This window comes from Chelonia mydas, chromosome 8, assembly GCF_015237465.2.
Source record: "Chelonia mydas isolate rCheMyd1 chromosome 8, rCheMyd1.pri.v2, whole genome shotgun sequence".
Classification (NCBI taxonomy): domain Eukaryota; kingdom Metazoa; phylum Chordata; order Testudines; family Cheloniidae; genus Chelonia; species Chelonia mydas.
In genome coordinates this window covers 37,278,587-37,298,978 of record NC_057854.1, presented here as the reverse complement: position 1 = coordinate 37,298,978, position 20,392 = coordinate 37,278,587, and the positions used below count along the sequence as shown (strand labels likewise).

Genomic DNA, 20,392 nt, shown 5'->3' with positions numbered 1-20,392 from the left:
ATACTGGCTAACAAGAAAACATAAAGGCAGTTTCCTCAGGCATTCTAGTTCTTATATCACCACCAAAAACACTGGATTCAGAGATGAGTGGTTCTTTACAACCCATTTCATCAAATAATAAGTTCTTCTGATCCCAAAGGACCAGCCATACACCCAGGTCAATATATAATTTAGATCTTACCCAAAAATCATGCTGATGCCAATCCTTTAGTATCTAAAATCTAAAGGTTTATTTGTAGAAAGAAAGAAAGAAAGAAAGAAAGAAAGAAAGAAAGAAAGAAAGAAAGAAAGATGAGAGTTAAAATTGGTTAAAGGAATCGATTATATCCAGTAATGGCAAAGTTCTTGGTTCAGGCTTGTAGCAGTGATGGAATAAACTGCTGGCTTAAGTCAAGTCTCTGGAGTACATCCACAATTTGGATGGGTCATTCAGAGCTTCAGTTTGTAGCAAAGTTCCTCCATAGGTAAGAAGCAGGACTGAAAACCAAATGGAGGTGTTTCCAGGGCCTTTTATAGCTTTTGCCATGTGGAGGGCATTCCATTGTTTTTACTGTGGAAAATCACAGCAACAAGATGGAGTCTGGAGTTACAGGGGCAAGTCACATGTCCATGCATTTTGCCTAGTCACAGCAGGAAATTCCATTAAGTGTAGATGGGTGTCTCCCATGGTCCATTGTCAGTTAAATGTTCTTTCGATGGGCCACTCAATTTGAATAGTCCCTCCAAGATATGCTGGCTAATTACTTCGTGGGTGTTACCCCAGGGGCAAACATTTGAAATCCAGGTATAAAGCTAATACTTATAACTTTAAATACAACAATGATACATGCATACAGATAGCATAATCATAACCAGCAAATCATAACCTTCTGCAAACATGATAGGGGGAATGGAAAGGGGACAAGGGACAGGAGGTAGGGTCAGGAAGGTAATCACAGAAAAAGAATTCAGAGGACCATGAAAGAAATGGGAGTGCAGTGGGTTGCGACAGATATGGGATTGGGTCATGGGAAACACCCACGGGTCATAGAAAGCATAAAGATGGACTGGCAAAAATGGTCTTTTCACTGTTTTTAAAACTGTAAACTCTTAACATTTTCTATATATATAATCTGAAATGTTTAATGATTTCCCTTTGAATAATGTCTCCCTCTCGTTCATCCTCACACCCATTCATCCTCTACTCTGTGTCATGTATAAATCTCCTCAAAACATAAACTTCCTATCAACTTGCTAACATATTTAGGACAGCAGCCCTACTTCAGTGGATTTCTAAAGATGTGTCAGAACAGGTCCCCACTCTTATGGCTTTTATATGCCAACCTGATTTTAAACCTTTTTAGAGCAGAAAATTCCAAAATAAAAAATATGTTAAAGCAAGAGTTAAGATAGGTTGTAAGTGAATGTCAATTGAATCCAACTCACACACACACACACACACACACACATTTTAGAAACATTCTACAACAGCAAAAGAAGAAAAAGTCTGGAAATCTGCCATATAATCTTTCATCACCTAGTGTTATCAAACCAGAAATAAATTGCAAAACTACCTGCAAAGGCCAAGATAACAACATAATGAAAGATTTTAAAATTCAATTTCTGACTCTAGGAATCTATTTCTAACAATCCTTAATACTAATTTAAGTTACATTATTTATTACAAAAATATATAAAACACTGCAAAATATAGTGTAAATACAAACTTGCAAGTTCTATACCACAAGACACAACACCATCAACTAATTTCACAACACCAAGTAGGTCAGTTGCTCAATTTCTATTCATTAAAATAGTCTTCTGCTGTACTAACACATCAGTTAAAAACCAGATAGAATTCTGATATGATTCAATATACCCTGAGACTCTACAGCTTTCAATATGTTTTCGACAAATGCACTATACATCCACTGTATATATAAAGTCAATCCACTATATATATAAAGTCAATAGTATGCATCGAGATATTTCCATTACAGAATAAAGCAATATGACAAAGTTAAGGTTGGCTACATGACATAATTCGAGTAACAGCAGAGACTCCTAGGGCCCTAGCTCTTAGAGTCACGTGATTAGATCAGAGTCTCGGCTTTCATTTAAAGATATGTCCAGCTCTCATGTATGCAAGGAAAACTCTAGAAAGATAAACTGAGTGCAACTGATTCCTGAGACAGCAGCTAGCCCGAAAGACGAGCTCATCCCAGCAGAAGGAGGGTAGTGCCTTCCCATGTGGGTGGGGTCACAATGTGGGAGTGGTATTATGGAGCCCCCACAGAGTATACCTAGGGCCTCCTTTGCCTTAATTCGGTCCTGGGTGACAGTAACAATGGGAAAATAGCTGGGTGCATTAATTTATCATTTACAATTCCCTGTTAAACCGCGCTTCTGACAAAGTCTGTTTCTTTAATGACACCAGGAGTCTTTGATCAAAGACAAAAACCAGTTATCCCTACTAGAATATTCAAGAATATTTCCCCAAACGAGGAGAGGTGGACAACTTGGACACTATTTCCCCAAAGGAGATTAGGAGGTTAATCATTTCCTTATAACGTGCATACTCAATGGACCAATAGTATATTAATACTCTCCGAAACTTGTCTCTGAAGATATCTAATATTCCAAATGTTTCTAAATCAAAACACAGACTACGAAACATTAAATATATACAGATCAACACTAAACTCATTTGCAAGAACCAACAGAACATAAAAGTAGCATTCTGAATAATTGGAAATATTTATGATGTTTTCTTTAAATATGGTTAATGTGGGCATATGTTAAATCAATAATAAAAAAAATAAGAAAAAACTATAGAGAATGAGAAGTTAATTTTACCTGGGTCGCTGATTTCATGTCCATGGTCAGATCAAAGTTAGTAAGAAGATCCTGTTCTTTTCCAGAGTCCGTTCCAGCATTGCCATGCTGAGGTGGAAGAGAGGAGATAATGGGTCTGAGGAATCTGAATTCACTGTTTCCTGATCCAGATGTTAAGCAGACTTCATAACGATAACTGTGAGACAGAGTTCCGTTACCCGTTACATCTACCAAATTATTCTGGAAGTTGCTATCACCACAATAATTGCCAGAAGCAGACATGTATTTTTCTCCATAATTCCTTCTTCTATAAAGCTTGATAATTATAAATATTATCACTGAAATAAAAAAACAAAACGATACTAAACACAAGGAAATTATTAAGTACAGAGTTAATGTGCCATTCTCTTCCTCTTCCACAGCTACATCTGTAAACTGCATGTATGCGTCCGAAAAGCCTTCCACCAGAGCTATGTTCAGAGTTGCAGATGAAGAAAGGGGCAATTCTCCGCTGTCTCTAACAAGCACAATGAGTTTTTGCTTCATCGTATCTCGGTCTGTTATTAGCCTCGTGGTTCTTATTTCACCATTTTGGGAAGCCACAGTGAAGAGACCTGGGTCAGTGGCCTTCAACAAGTGATAGGAAAGCCAAGAATTCTGACCGGAATCCCTATCCACAGCCACCACCTTCGTCACCAGGTAACCCGCCCCCGCCGATCTGGGAACCAGGTCATTAGCGGGGGAGCTGCTGTTCTGCAGAGGGTATAAAATGAAGGGGGCGTTGTCATTTTCATCAGTTATCACAACTCGGACAATGACTTCAGAGCTCAGTGGAGGGGACCCGCCATCTGCAGCTCTCACAGTGACCTGGAACTCTTTTATCTGTTCATAATCCATGGATCTCAGAGCGTACACATTCCCATTTTCCGAGTTTATGGAGATATAGGAGAGAAGCGGAAGGCCACCTACCTCAGCAGGCAATAGAGAGTATGTCACTTTGGCATTCTGCTCTGAGTCCGAATCAAAAGCGCTGACCTTCCCTATCAAGACGGCTGGGCCATTGTTTTCTCGGACATACATAGTGTATGATGTTTGACTGAACTCTGGGGAATTGTCATTAATGTCGGATATTTTCACGACGATTCTCTCCTCAGTGGAGAGACTGGGAGTTCCCAAATCCCTGGCTGTGATGGTGATATTATACTCCGATACTTTCTCTCGGTCAAGCACATATTCAGTCACTAGAGAGTAGGAATTTTTGAAAGTTGTTTGCAAAGAAAATGGAAGATCATCTTCTATGGAGCAGACTGTTCTCCCGTTGTTCCCAGAGTCCCGGTCTCTGACGCTGAAAAGCGCCACCACTGTTACAGGCGAGGAGTCCTCAGGTATGGGGCTGATGAGGGACGTTACTTTAACTTCCGGGGGATTGTCATTCACATCCAGCACCTCCACAAGCACTTTGGAGTGGGAAAACAGCCCCCCGCCATCTGTGGCCTGAACATCTAGCTCATATGTTTCAATCGTTTCAAAATCCAATTGGCCTGTGAGTCGAAGTTCCCCTGTCACTGGGTTTATATGAAAGGTTTTACTGTTTTCTTTGGATTTCTGGCTAAAAAAATAGGATACTTCCCCATAATTTCCCTCGTCTAAATCAGTAGCAGAAACAGTGACAACCAGATAATCTTTGGGGCTGTTTTCCAGAACTCGAGCTTTGTAAGTGGTCTGAGAGAACACAGGGGGATTGTCGTTGGCATCGAGGACAATGACACGGATTTGTGCTGTGCCTGACCTCGGGGGGGAGCCGCCATCCACGGCCGTGAGCACTAGACTCACCTCCGGCTGCTCCTCGCGGTCCAGTGGTTTATCTAGCACCAGCTCTGCGAATTTCCTGCCGTCACTCCGAACCCGCGTATAAATATGGAAGTAGTCATTATTATCGCTAATGCTGTAGTTCCGGAGGCTGTTGTTTCCCACATCTAAATCCTGGGCATTTTCCAAGGGAAATCGAGACCCAGGGTCAGACGTTTCCAGGATTTTTAAAATAAATTCCTTGTCTGAGAATACTGGAGAATGATCGTTTATATCATAAACTCTTATCTCAGCGGGATAGGCTTGTAAGGGATTTTGCAGGATTATTTCAAATTGCACCATGCAGGGCTCCGCTTCCCCGCATAATTCCTCTCTGTCCACTTTCTCTTTAATAAACAAGTCCCCGGTGTTGCTGTTTAGCTGGAAATGCTGGCGGCTTCCTTCGGAAACCACACGGGCCCTGCGAGCAGACAGTCTCTTCGGGTCTAGCCCTAGATCCTTTGCTACATTAGCCACAAAGGACCCGCTTTCCATTTCCTCAGGCACAGAATAGCGAACCGTCTCGCATCCGAGGGCCCACACGCAAAGAAATAGAATGAGAGAAGCGACTTGCCTTTTGATTGTTGTTCTCCTCTTCTTATCCGCCATTCTTAATAGGAAAGAACACACAGACATCGATCGGGAAATAACGACACTAGTGGAAATTCATTGCAGAATTCTGATTTCCGAAAGATTTACTTTAGCCTGTATATTTCCTTTCTACGGATTCAGTTAATCCAACGCCTTTATAATTTTGTTTTTCTCAGCGATACCAGGCGAAGCACCCGTATCTCTGCTCCTGCATTCTGGTTCTGTTACGTTCTAGCCTTATGACTCCAGGATCGCCTGTTGTAATCTTTCCCCTTCTTAGCCAACAGCGCCACCATGCGCCTGAATGAGGTCTTCCTCGCCGTAAAACCGGTTGGAAAATCTGTTCGATGGTGGTTCTATCTCCTTTACAGAATGGCTATTATATTGCTTTCTTTTTAGATATCCTGAATTAATAAACTTTTTTTTATAAAACGTAAATCTATTTAGAAAACATACTAATACGGAAAGCAAGAATAGACATACTGAATATTTAATATGCATTTTAGTCTATTTTTTTTTCAAATAGTGCCTAATCCGAAAACTCAGAGGTGCAAAGCAGCCAAAATTCTCCGCGATATTAATGTGACTTGAGGCTTCCCAGAATATCTAAAGGTCTGGTCACTGTTTCTTCGACTGTAAAATCTGTGGGGGAGAGGTTATCTTGTACTCCATATGGCTCAGTTGCCGGCATTAAACAAACAGTAAAATAAAATAGCCTCTATAGTATGTCTGGAAAATTGCTTTTGGATCCAGTTTGTCCTTCCCAGTGTTGTTAGTGCTGTGGAGTATTGTTACTGCTGTCAGTGTTGCTGTTTTTGGAGCTCTGATGTCAGCTAAAATGTAACTTCCTTAAAAATACTCTTAACTTCCTTAAAAATATGGATGACACCAAGATGGGAAGGATTGCAAGCACTTTGAAGGACAGGATTAGAATTCTAAAGGACAGTGAAAAAATGGAGAATTGTTCTGAAATCAACAAAATCAAATTCAATAAAGACAAATGCAAAGTACCCTCCTTTAGGAAGGAAAAATCAAATAGGCCACTTGAGGACAATGGCACAGATTTGTGCTGTGTCACGCAGGGTGACTTTTTGGACAGGTGAGGAACAAATCACAAAATAGTCATTTCCACTCCTGCACAATGTATAATTTAATAGCTGTTAAAAACTTACCTTATTTTTAGTAAAGAAGAAGCAGCAGTGGGATCCTGGAGCTGGAGCCACCACCGCTGCCACCGCTACCTGGGTCCAGGCTGAGGGCCTAGCATCAGGCAGGCTTGGGCCTGGGCAGCCGCTCATGAACCAGCATGGGGCCTGCCTCAAGGGGGAGAAGGCTGGGAAGGCACAGGCTGCATGCCCCATTCCCACCCCCTGCATCCTCCATGTAGCTTGGGCTTAATTGCTACAATCCTGCCACTGCCTCACCAAGCAGTGGTTACCACATCAAGGCCCTTACAAAAGTAGGGATGTAAAATGCCATGTTAACAAGGCAACTTCTTGAGGCACTATTAGCTATACCAAGAGACTCATTCTGCATTACATTCTTCAAACTTGCTGGCATTGCACTTTTCTTTTGGAGAGAGTGAATTGTTACATTTAAATAAAATCACAAATTGTCCTTAAATCTGTATATATTTATCAATAAAAATTATTCAAAATGTATTTTGAAGCTTTTGTTAATTCTTGGTTAGGCTGCAGCTCACTTCCCTGGATGGGGGCGCTATCCCTGGCCCAACTGCAAAATGGGAATAACTGGCTAGGTGGTAAAACTGCTGAAAAGGATTTGGAGATTTTCATGGATCACAAATTGGATATGAGTCAACACTGTGATGCCTTTCTGGGGAAAAAAACCTAATATCATTATGGTGTGTAATAGCAGGAGTGTTGTATCTAAGACATGGGAGGTAACTGTCCTGCTCTGCTTGGTACTGATGAGATCTCAGCTGGAGTATTACATCCAGTTCTAAGCCTCACACTTTATGAGCCATGTGGACAAGTTGGAGAGAGTCCAGTGGAGAGAAACAAATATGATAAAAGGTTTAGAAAACCTGACCTATGAGGAAACGTTAAAGAAACTGGGCATGTTGAGAAAAGAAAACTGAGGTGGGACCTGATAACAGTCTTCAACTATGTTATTGGTTCTTATAAAGATGACTGTGATCGATTGTTCTCCATATCCACTGAAGATAGGACAAGAGGTAATGGACTTAATTTGTAGCAAGAGAGATTAAGTTTAGATATTAGGAAAACTACAAGGGTAGTTATGCGCCTGAATAGACTTCCAAGGGAGGTTGTAGAATGCTGTCACTGGAGGAAGGACAAACACTCATCAGGAATGGTCTAAGTCAGGGGTGGGCAAACTATGGCCCATGGGCTGGATCCGGCCTGCAAGCCCTTTTAAGCTGGCCCAAGCCACACCAAAAGTGGCTCATCCCCACTGTGGCCGGGGTGCTGGGTCTGGGCCACACTACTCAGCTCGGTCCCGCTCCGGCGCTCCATCCGGACGCTGGGTCGGGGGCCGAGCTGCCTGGTGCGACCCCGCTCCGTCCGGGGCACAGGGTCGGGTTCGGGCTGCACCATGCAGCTTGGCCCCACTCCGGTGCTCTGGCTGGGAAGCTGGGTTGGGGGCCGCACCAGCCGGCTCTGTCCCACTCAGGTACTCCAGCTGGGTCAGGGGCCGAGCTGTGTGGTGTGGCCTGCTCCGCCGGGGCGCTGGATCCATAGCTCAGCCCCACTCCAGGGGGCACTGGATCGGAGGCCACATTCCTGAGCCTCTCCTCATGCCCCAACCCCCTGCCCCGATCCCCCTCCCGCTCTCCAAACCCCTCCATCCCAGGCCGGAGCACCCTCCTGCACCTCAAACACCTCATGCACAGCCCCATCCCAGAGGCCGTACCCCCAGCCAGAAGCTGAACCTCTTCCCGCACCCTTGCCCCAGCCCTGATCCCCCTCCCACCCTCTGAACCCCTCGGTCCCAGCCCAGAGCACTCTTCTACACCCCAAACTCCTAAACCCCAGCCCCAACCCAGATCCCACACCCCAAGCCCAATTTTGTGAGCATTCATGGCCCTCCATACAATTGCTAGTCCCTGATGTGGCCTTTGGGCCCAAAAGTTTGCACACCCCTGGTCTAGATCTTGGTTTACTTGGTCCTGCCACAGTGCAGGGGGTTGACCTTCATGATTTTTCAAGGTCCCTTCTAGTCCTATATGTCTACGATTCTAGTATTCCAACTGATTTCAAATGAAATTCCACGAAGGGAGATACAATTATTATTAACACTTTGAACCTTTCTGAGTGGCATCACTTGACATGATTTTAATAAATGAGTTTCTGAAGTTATAGTAATCATTTTACTGTCCCCACTTCCTAAATGTGTCACCATTTGGTACTATAAAGACCAGAACAAATGCCTTAATTAAAATGACCTTTGTTTTTGTTGCCTAAAGTTTTTCCCCGCCATACATTTATCAGATTACAGCATTATTATTAGAACGTCTAATACACTCAGTGAAAACAATGTGATACTTTGCCACCACTGAAGAAGCATTTATCTCATTGTCCACTTTCCTGTGTGAATGACGCAGTGCTGCTGAGCAATGACATCCACATGTGCTCTGGGTCCTCAACACAGCCTCCACCAGGCCCTTTAAAGTCCATGGAAGGAATGGTCGTGTGAAGTCAGGGTAGCAGGGATCAGGTTAATGCACTATGGTCAGTCTATTGAATCTGGTGCCTAATAGAGTTCCACTCCATATTCCTATAGATAAACTACAGGTATGTGGCCCATCGGGAGTCACGACTCGCTTTAAATAATCAAATACACAAGAGAATTATTTATAGCTCACTATCAGGCTAGGAGTACTCCTTGAGTGAGCTACACATAGTGCATTCTGGTTCAGATAGTATTCAAGAAAGACGTGGAGGAAAAAGTGAAGAGTAAATAAAAAATAAAAAAAAAATGTGTGAATAATATATAACTAAGCATAATCCTATCTACTTTGGAGTACATAGTACAACTTCATAAACTGGAGAAAAATCAATCATTGGGTATTAAGCAAAAATAAATATAACGTGGTTATGGTAAGAAGAACAATCTAATTAGAGTATTAAATGGGATGATCTTAGCCATCGTAGCGAAAACTATCTGGTTAGAGTAGGAATTAACTTTAGTCTCAGTCCACATCTTTATAATGTGAACACACATAGAGCAAGTGCCATACTGTTAGTATTCACGGGATTTTCATCTGGAAGGGTTTTCAGCCCTGCTTAGACTTCAGATATCCATTTTTGGTCATTGTGGGGTTTTTTGTTTTTTGTTTTGTTTTTATTAAACATCAATTGGAGTGTTCAAAGGAGAGCAGAAAATTAACACAGGTTGGAAAGTCAGCCCCAACAAGAAAGGTCCAGAGCAAAGAGAAAATAAAAAAACAGGGAAGTAGTGGTAACTATGTATAATTCCCTAAAAATATGGTGTAGAAGCATCGGCATAATTAAGCAACAAACAGCGAGCGAGAAGTAGTGGTATTAATAACTTGAAGCAGGGCAAATATAGATTTTATTGAGTTTAGGGAACAGAACATGCAGTCACAATACACTCCAGCTATTTCACTTCAAATCGCTTAATCTTATTCCTGATATGTGCTAATTTAACACAGAGACGTTTAATTTGAGTGAATAATGATGTAACCAACTACAAAGTTTAACCAAGAGATGAACACACACACAAGATATGACTGTTGGGATGATATGCCATCATTTCAGTGCTAAAAATGCTAGTGGACAGTGACCATGATATTAGCCAGAGACATCTGGAGGGTAAGTGTCCCACAGGGTTTGGTGAACCATGTAAAAAGTGAATAATTGTGAAGACCACAGCTAAGCCTGGAAAGGGTCATACCTCTGGTGTGAATATAGACATGTTAGGGGTATGACCCATATCGAAGAACATATGTTAAAGGTCAGATTCGTTTTTAACCGAAATAATATGAGGAAATTTGTAAGGGTTTCCAAATGTGGTTGTGAGCTCAACCGTCAATGGAGAAATTAAAGGCGAGGGTAACGGTCTGCAAAATCAGTGTTTAAACCTTAGAGGCGTGGTCTAACTTTCCAGGTTACAGGTTCCTTCAACTCCCATTGAAGAAAATGGAAGCCCAGAAAAAAAAGGCTACTTTTATTCGGGTGCCTAAATATACGTTTGCTTGCCTGTGTTTAGGCCCCCATCTGGAAAATTTTGATCCAGATATATACGATACATTCTATATCTGAGGTACTCTATGAACAGTGTTGTTCCATGACTTCCACAATGCCGGTGGATAAGCTAAGCAATGACACTTCAAGTCTTTCCAGCTAATAGCGATCCCTACATTCCGGTCCTAAAGGAAATCAGTCGGGATTTTGCCTCAACTTTTTCTACGTGACAAGATTTTACACGTATGTTGCATTACATGTTAATTCATGGAACTAAGTGACCTCCTAACTATATTTCATGAACCTGATCAAGCAGAGTTCAAAGAGGGATAATTTTATTGAGATTTCAGTGGAGCTGAGAGAGTTACATGTTCTTCATTCCACACAATACTACAGTTTCGCAACAAAGGGTAAAATTTTCAAAAGTGACTAAGTGATTTAGGTCGAAGTTCAATTTTCAAAAGTGATTTAGGACGAAGTTCCATTTTCAAAAGTGATTTAGGCATTTCTGGCAAAGAGTCTTGTGGCACCTTATAGACTAACAGACGTATTGGAGCATAAGCTTTCTTGGGTGAATCCCACTTCGTGCATCCGACGATCCAGACTAACACTGATACTTAGGTATTTCTGTCGCTCTCGAAAATTTAACCAAAAATCACTAATCTAAAACAATATCTGTACACACAAGGACATCGCTATCAATCATCATCATCAATGGATTTCTATGATAAGAGGAATATTCATAATTAAAGCACAAGGCAAAGGCGTGAAGATTGAATAGTAGGGATACATACGGCTACATTATTACTATGTACACTCAAATTGTTTAAAATTCTGTTAAACTCTTACTAACAAGCATCAAAGCAAGTTTGGAAAATTAAATATTAATCAACACAAGCAGATATGCTGTCCTGACTCATTGATTCTATCTGACTACCCGCATGGGAACTATTAAGAAAATCATTGTCTCTGACCTTGTCTATTTCAGAATTCTGAGAAAGAAAACTAGGGTTTATTGGTCTGAGAAACTTAAACTCGCTGTTACTCGATCCCTTGGTCAAACAGACTTCATAATGACAAGGCTGGGATAGGATTCCGGTTCCACTGGCATCTACTAAATTACTGGGGGAGCCGTTAGCGCCATAAAAATTGTCACAAGCCGAGTTATATTTTTCACTAAAATTTCGCCTTTTACATCCCTTAATAATTACAAATAATATTATCGAAAATAAAAAAATGAATGAAAGCATAGCCAGCGCTATCACTAAATAGGTAGTCAATGTGCTGTCCTTCTCTTCTTCGTTGGGTACCTCAAAAATCTGCATATATGCGTCTGAAAATCCATCCACCACAAGAAAATTTAGCGTCGCTGTAGTTGATAGGGATGGTTCTCCGTTATCTTTAGTCAGGATAAAAAGTTTCTGCTTGAAGCTGTCTCGTTCATTTAATGGCCTAGTGGTCCTTATTTCACCATTTTGGGAAGCCACAGTGAAGAGACCTGGGTCAGTGGCCTTCAACAAGTGATAGGAAAGCCAAGAATTCTGACCGGAATCCCCATCCACAGCCACCACCTTCGTCACCAGGTAACCCGCCTCCGCCGATCTGGGAACCAGGTCATTAGCGGGGGAGCTGCTGTTCTGCAGAGGGTATAAAATGAAGGGGGCGTTGTCATTTTCATCAATTATCACAACTCGGATAATGACTTCAGAGCTCAGTGGAGGGGACCCGCCATCTGCAGCTCTCACAGTGACCTGGAACTCTCTTATCTGTTCATAATCCATGGATCTCAGAGCGTACACATTCCCATTTTCCGAGTTTATGGAGATATAAGAGAGAAGCGGAAGGCCACCTACCTCAGCAGGCAATAGAGAGTATGTCACTTTGGCATTCTGCTCTGAGTCAGAATCGATAGCACTGACTTTACCAATCTTTATCCCTGGCGCGTTGTTTTCTCTTGTATACATAGTATATGACGCTTCATTAAACACGGGAGAATTGTCATTAATATCTGATATTTCCACTGTGATTGTCACTGCAGTAGAGAGACTGGGAGATCCCAAATCCTGAGCAGTGATTGTTATGCTGTACTCCGACAGTCTCTCACGATCCAGTGATCTTTCAGTCACCAGAGAGTAGGAAGTTTTTGATACTTTTCTGACAGTAAAAGGCAGCTCCTCTTCTATGGAGCAGACCGTTTTCCCATTATCGCCGGAGTCCCGGTCCCTGACACTGAACAGAGCCATCACTCTCCCCGGCTGGGAGTTCTCGGGGATAGGGCTGGTGAGGGATGTTATGGTCACCTCCGGAGCATTGTCATTCATATCCAGCAATTCCACCAGGACTTTGCAGTGTGCAGACAGGCCCCCTCCATCTATGCCCTGTATGTCTATCTCATAGTTTTCTCTGTCTTCAAAATCCAGTGGCTGCTTGAGTCGAATTTCCCCGGTGAGGGGATTTATTTTAAAAGTTTGGCGATTTTCCTCTGAATTTTGAATAATAGAATAGGATATTTCCCCATTAATTCCTTCGTCTAAATCGGTAGCAGAGACGGTAGCTAACAAATAATCTTCAGGTCTATTTTCCAAAATCTGGACTTTATAAAGAAGCCGAGAAAATACCGGATTATTGTCGTTTATATCCAGAACCATAACTCGAATTCGGGCTGTACCCGACAGCGGTGGGGAACCACCATCGATAGCTGTGAGTGTGAAACAGATCTCCGACTTCTCCTCCCGGTCCAGGGGTTTATCCAGCACCAGCTCTGCGTACTTTCTGCCGTCACTGCGATCCCGAGTATAAATCTGAAAATAGTCATTAGAGCTAATGCTGTAATGCTGGAGACTGTTGTTGCTCACATCTAAATCCTGGGCACCCTCCAGTAAAAACCGATTTCCAGGCATAGTACTTTCCGAGATCTTTAAAATAAATTCATTATTTAAGAACACCGGGGAATGATCATTGATATCATAAACGCTTACCTCAGCTCGGTAGGACTGTAGCGGACTCTGCAGCGATATCTCAAAATGTACCAGGCAGGGGTCGATCTGCCCGCAGAGCTCCTCTCGATCTATTTTTTCTTGTATAAACAAATCCCCGGTGCTGCGGTCTAGCTGAAAATACTGTTTTTCCCCTTCAGAAATAATCCGGGCCTGCCGAGAGGACAGTTTTTCGGCTTCCAGCCCCAAATCCTTTGCAATATTCGCCACGAACGACCCGCTTCCGGTTTCTTCAGTCACAGCATAGCGAAGCGTTTCAGTTGTCACCTCCGGCACACAGAGAAAAAGGATCAGAGACAGAACCTGCCTTGTCAGGCCTTCCTCACTATTTCTCATCCTCATGTTTCCTTGTAACCGAATCTCTTCTACAGATACCTGTTCTCCCTTTAAATATATGTCAGCGTCCCTTAGTCGCGCTTACGGGCAAGAATCTTTGCCAAAACCCGGCTCCACCTGAAGATCTTTCAGAACAGTGCAGTTCACATTCCGGACTACGCACTATTGTGGTCTGCTTCCCTGCGTCGCGGAGGGACGCTCTCTCGGCGAGTAATGGAGTTGTCTGGAGCCTCAGTTTTTTCTTCGCCTTTGTGGTGAGCAGCGGCACCAGGCGTCTGCATTAAAAATTACTGAGATATTTTTCAATGTAAAACGGTTTATAGTTTTACATTTCATATCGTCAAAACCTTTTGCAAACATAACAGCAATAAAATATTTAATGAAAACTGAAATAGAATAATGTCCAGTTTGAAACAAGTAAATACGAGTAGCCTTATGATATTAAAAAGATTAACCAGAGGCTCGATTTCAGCATGATTTATTGTAAAAAGCGATTAATTTGAACGTTTCTCTTTGAGGTACTTTCTCCGCCATATTGATTTCAAGTGGGAGGGGTAAATGAAGGAAATAAAATATACACTTTTTGTTTTCGTTATAGATTTATCCCTTGTATAACTCCATTGACCTCAATGAGATTACAGCTGGAATAAATTTGGTCCAATACGCCTAAGAAACTTCCCTTAGCCATTCCCAGATATTGACCTGTACGATGCCAAATGCGTTCCATTATGTATTTGAACGACTCATCTTTTTAAAAAGTACATGCTTAGATCTAAACTCCTAATATTAGTTAGGAATTTTATCTGAAATCGCTACTTCATCCTGTGGACAGTTTTCCTTTATCTAAATATTTTCTATATTTTCCTAGAATCTAAATTCAATTCGGGATAGATAGTTATACACTTCTTAAGCCAGGCCCACGGCTCTGCATTTGCTGGGGTTAGTATTTGTGTCTGCTTTGTAATACCTCGACTGATACGGCAGAAGCAGCCTATCCATCAGGGAGATCCCTTGAAATGGCTCTAGAACAAATATCAGAGTAGCAGCCGTGTTCGTCTGTATTCGCAAAAAGAAAAGGAGTACTTGTGGCACTTTAGAGACTAACAAATTTATCTGAGCATAAGCTTTCGTGAGCTACAGCTCACTTCATCGCATCCGATGGAGTGAGCTGTAGCTCACGAAAGCTTATGCTCAAATAAATTTGTTAGTCTCTAAGGTGCCACAAGTACTCCTTTTCTTTTTTCTAGAACAAATAATCACTTCCCCATTCATTACAAAGTTGGGATGGGACCCATACGTAGCTTCAAGGCATAGCGGTATCTTTCTCAGGCTGCTATCTTGTTCTTCAGAATCTCAGATTTCCTTTAACAATCAGCAAATCTCTAGCAGTTATAGTTTCAAAGAAAACCTAAAATATATGAACTCAGTGTAACAGATACAGAGATGTCTATGCAAGTCTGAAGAGAAGCTGAAATAATAGATGTGAGGGTGTTGTGAACTGCCTCATTCATCTAATTGAAGAGTTAGCGCACAGATACCCAATGACAACTCAAATGTCGGCCTTTTAAAATATTTCCTTCTTCGGAGTATAAAGGAGAAGATCATAGATCTACTCAATTTACTGTGAGTGACATCTCAGTTTGGTGCCACAAGTGCCTTCCCCCTTGTCCCGAAGTGACTAGGAGCCATGTGCAAGAACCATAGCATAGTGACAGTCCATGGGCACATTCATGTCCACTGAAGAGTATCCAAATTCCGGAGGCCCAGTGGAGGTGAGAGGCCATGCACGACCATATTTTGAACTGCACAATCTACCGTGTCACATTCTGGTGACCCACATGCTTGCAGTTTATTTTTATAGGTGACGCTCAGAAGAATATCATCTCCTTTTCTGCCAACTGGACCCCTGCGGGCTATGAATTATAGCCCTGTATTAGCAGTTTCATGTGCTAACATGTATTTTAAGGGGTATCTGCTTGGCTTCCGAAACTTTTCTCCTTCTAAATAAAATTCTATTATTCATAAAGTAGACATAGAACCTTTACCAACATCTGGACAGATATTATGTAACTGGATGATCACTTACAGGTCAAGTTCATACCTGCTGTGACTCCATGGACATCAGGTAGGAATGAATTTGTCTCCACACATTTTACTGTACCCATATTTAGAGATGAAACTATTTCAATTTTTCACAAAGTGTCCATACATTACATATGTTCTATTCCTTTCTCCCTTTTAGGGATCCTGCTTTGTGCTTTACTAGCTGAGGACACAAACAGTCCATAATTAACAATATTAACATATTAAAATATATACTTTTATAAATTCTAAGAGAATCATACACAGACATTATCATTTACCAATATTCTTCAAAATTACAAAAACTAAAACATCAAGGAATTTTCTTTACAGGCACCTATGTTAATTAACACAGGGAAAAGAAAATTTTTTTATTGTAAATGATCAGTAAATAACATAGCTATAGAAAATTAAGAATATCTATGTAAAAGGTTTAAGCATTTTCAAATTCACTTAATAATTCCTGTACATTAAAGACGCAAGTAGCTGATGGAAAAAATCAATATTTTTGCTTTCAAAATGAATATAATATCCTTACTTTACTAGATGACTTCGTTTCGTTTTTGTTGGTAGGGTTCATAGGAAAATCCAAATTCGTTTCTCCATTAAATTGCTGTTCTGGAAAACTGGGTATAATGGATCTGAGGAATTTGAATTCACTGGTTCCCGATCCAGATACTAAACAAACTTCATAGCCATAACCTTGGGAAAAAGTTTCATTACCTGTTACATCTACCAAAGTATTCTGGAAATTTCCATCTCCATAAAAATGACAAGAAGGACAGAGATATTTGTCTCTATAATTTCTTCTCTTGTATATCTTAATAATTATAAAAATGATTACTGAAACTAGAAAAATAAATGAAACTAAAGACAATGAAATTACTAAATACATAGTCAACGTGCTTCTCTGCTCATCTTCCGCTTCTTTTGCTGCATCAACAGATTGTATATAACCATCTGAAAATCCATCCACTAGAAGTATATTTAGTGTTGCTGATGAGGAAAGTGGCGATTCTCCGTTGTCTCCGACAAGCACAATAAGTTTTTGCTTCATCGTATCTCCGGCTGTTATTATCCTTGTGGTTCTTACCTCTCTATTTTGAGATCACACACTGAACAGGCCTGGGTCTGTGACCTTGAGCAGCTGGTAGGAAAGCCAAGAATTCTGACCAGAATTCCCATCCACAGCCACCACCTTCGTCACCAAGTAACCCGCCTCCGCCTCCGCCCATCTGATTGGATGGAGCAGGCAGTTCTCCCATTATCTCTCAAGTCTCGGTCTCTTACACTGAAAAGCGCCACCACCGTCTCAGGCGGGGAGTCTTCGGGTATCGGGCTGTTCAGAGACGTTACATTATTGTCATTTCTGGGTGATTGTCATTCACATCCACAACCTCCACGAGGACTCTGCCGTGTGCAGGCAGACCCCCTCCATCCTGAGCTCTGATTTCCATCTCATGAGTCTGGTCCTCTTCGAAATCCACCTCACCTGCCACTTTTATTTCTCCTGTCACAGAATCTATTGCAAAAATGTGTTGAAAGAATATGTTATCTGGCTGTTTGTTCCTTCGTCCACCTCTGTAGCAGATAGTTTGCAAATTACTTGATATTTAGGAACATTTTCAAATACATGCACTTTGTACAGGAACTGACTAAAGCCAGGGGTGTTATCACTGATACCCAGAACAATAACTCGTATGTGAACTGTGCCAGTCCTCTGGTGAAGCCCCCCTCCCCCTCCCCCCAGCCAGTCAGAAGCTGTGAGAATCAAATTAAATTCTGGCTGCTCCTCCCGATCTAATGTTTTTTCTAATACCTGTTCAGCATATTTACTACCGTCTCCCCTAGCTTGCACATCCAGCCGGAAATGTTCATTGGGGCTGACCGTGTAGTTCTGGATGGCCTTTGTTTTCCAGGGGAAAGCGGGTGTTTTTCTGGGTCAGTTCTGGAATTTCGAACATAAATTCTTTCTTTCGGAAACTAGGGGAATTGTCATTCACATCCTCTACCTGCACCTCAAAGCGATGCAACTGCACTGGATTTTCCAATACAATTTCGAACTGCAGTAAACACAGGTCAGTCTGTCCACACAGATGCTCACCGTCTATTTTCTCCTTTATTATCACATCCCCCGAGCCGGTGATGAGTTGAAAATACTTTTTGCTACTTTGTGAAATCAACCGGGCCCTGCGAGCAGTTTACCTACATCCAATTCCAAATCCTTTGCAACGTTAGAAACTACGGACCTGATGTCCTGTTCTTCAGGCACGGAATAGCGGATCGCCTCATACAGCGCTCCGGACGAGCAAAGATACAGAAAGAAAGACAGAAGTTGCCTTTTTCTGATGTGGTTCCCCATCACGCCAGCCACTCCCGAGTCTGATCTAGGACACAGCGCTTTCCGTACAGCAGCTCTGATGCCTAAAAATAGGTCCTGCGGTACCGGAGCAATAGTTTGATTTACAGTATATCTGCGGGGTAAAACAATTCAGTTTTAGATAGAAGCCTAAATATCTTTCTTCAGAGAAGGACTATTCGTCTTTTATCCCGGGGATGCTCCCTGTCATGGCGATTCTTCCTAGCACCGCCTTGATACACTTACTCCGTAGCGCTCTTTTGGCGCCACCTTTGGTAACAGCGCCACCTAACAAACAACACCTTTGCTTTCAGATCCAAGCGAATTTTAAAGATTATCATAATAGAATCATAAAATCGTAGAACTGGAAGGGACCTCGAGAAGTCATCTTGTCCAGTCCCCTGCACTCAAGGCAGGACTAAGTATTATCTGGACCATCCCTGACAGGTGTTTGTCCAACCTGCTCTTAAAAATCCACATTAAACATTTTAAACCTAACCGGGACATAGAATATCAGGGTTGGAAGGGACCTCAGGAGGTCATCTAGTCCAACCCCCTGCTCAAAGCAGGACCAATCCCCAATTTTTGTCCCAGATCCCTTAAGTTACTTTCCACAAGATGTCAGAACATGTTAGTATTAGAGCTGAGTGGGTCTAATATTTATTTAATTTTCTTTCTTTTGTATAGGAATTAGATACAGTGCTCCTATCTGCCAAAAAACTGGAGTTTTCAGGTGCCTAAGTAGCCCCTGGAATTGCCGTTAAAATCCGCCCCCCCCCCCAACCAAAATCTGAAATGGCGCCCCTGAGTTAGGAGCTTCCATTACCTTTAGGAAAATTAACAGAATTTAGAAATATGTTGGCAACGTAATATTTTGATAGTTTTTTTCTGTTCCATCAGATGTCAATCATTTAACAACTGTCTTAAAAGGAAAGTGCTAATGAATGGAGAAAATTCTCTCTCCCGTCTTCCAATATGTGGTGTCTGATGGTGGGACAAAGCAGCCATGAGCTCAGGCAGAGAATGATTCCATACTGGGATAGTCACAATTGTAGTTGCTCAGCTTTTCAGACTATTTCTGTCATGACAGAGTCTAACAATGACTTCACCGTCTTCGGATGAATAATGTCCTGTGTTTCTAGGCTCTATTTAATCGGTGATAGCATGTTGAAAATACACGGTTCCTTACATGTGTGTATCTCATGTTAAATCCTAACCTGATAGCATTTTCCAGGGTTCTGAGTAAATACATTCCTGCTCCCACTGAAGTCAGTGGAGAAATTCCTTTCACTTCAATGGAGGGCCATCGGACCCTAATTCTGTAGTCATAACAGGAAGTATGGGGAAATTGCTATGACTACTTCCCAAAGACTGAACGTTCCTGAATAAAGGACAGGAAAGTATAATAAGAATCCAGAAAATATGGAAGAACGTCAGCTAGAAGTGGGATCCCTGAATGAGGCAGCTAGAACCTATGCTCAGCGAAGATACATGGTTGGGAAATTTACTACTAGGAGTACCAGGAATCTAAAACCAGCTGAGCAGCATAGGTTCCAAGAAAGAAATGGGAAAGCAGAAAGAGCGCAAACACCGTAGATGATGTCAAGGGTGAAAATTACATCTAGGTTTGAATGGAGGCGCACAATAAGGAAGGAATCCTATGTCTAGAGCTTTGGTAAGTTATTGGGAGAAGTTGCTGACTGCTCTACCAGTTAGAAGTGGTTGTTATAATAATTAATAATTTTAAGACGACAAACTTCTGCTATATGCCCAAAAAGGAACTCTGCACTAAAACACTGCCAGAGGCCACCCACAGTAGTAGAAATAGTGACAAATAGGTTAAATGTCCTTGGACCCTGGGAATACCCAGCTAATAGTTTATAGGTACTGGATTCTCCCTAAAATATGACAGATCTATTGAGTGCAGAGGCAAATAAGTAAGTAAATAAATAAATTCTCCTCCCCTCATATTTGAAGTTCGGCACTGGAAAAGGGGAGGGTCTCTTGCAGTCCACTTTTGTAAAGGGGTTCAAGATTTTCAGAAGTGATGGTTCTTAAACCATATTTAGGCAAAAGATTGGTCTAGTGTTTCAAAGTGCTGAACAGGCTCAATGACACTGATTTCGATGGAAAGTGCTGGACGCTCAGCACTTTGGAAAATTAGGTCATTATTTAGG

At 41.8% G+C, this 20,392-nt stretch overlaps 2 protein-coding genes and 1 pseudogene across 4 annotated transcripts in view; all 3 read right to left on the bottom strand.

Annotated features, from left to right (window-relative positions):
* The window catches only part of LOC102931528 (protocadherin gamma-C5), a 361,684-nt gene extending 356,185 nt beyond the window's left edge, over positions 1-5,499 (bottom strand). For all 3 annotated transcript variants that reach the window (XM_043552918.1, XM_043552919.1, XM_037907129.2), the window contains exon 1: positions 2,836-5,499. In XM_043552918.1, coding sequence (XP_043408853.1) covers positions 2,836-5,298 — 2,463 coding nt within the window. In that variant the 5' untranslated portion in view covers positions 5,299-5,499. The remainder of the gene's footprint in view (positions 1-2,835) is intronic.
* Positions 5,500-9,792: 4,293 nt separating this feature from the next.
* On the bottom strand, positions 9,793-14,044 carry LOC102935590 (protocadherin beta-1). The gene has a single exon (XM_027822681.3). The coding sequence runs from the start codon at positions 13,778-13,780 to the stop codon at positions 11,327-11,329; it is 2,454 nt and encodes an 817-aa protein (XP_027678482.1). The 5' UTR covers positions 13,781-14,044; the 3' UTR covers positions 9,793-11,326.
* Positions 14,045-16,370: 2,326 nt separating this feature from the next.
* Positions 16,371-18,218, bottom strand: LOC114018231 (annotated as a pseudogene).
* Between the last annotated feature and the right edge of the window lie 2,174 nt (positions 18,219-20,392).

Bases quoted from the DNA above. Each gene is read 5' to 3' on its own strand.
- LOC102935590 (XM_027822681.3), bottom strand. From the start codon at position 13,780: ATGAGGATGAGAAATAGTGAGGAAGGCCTGACAAGGCAGGTTCTGTCT.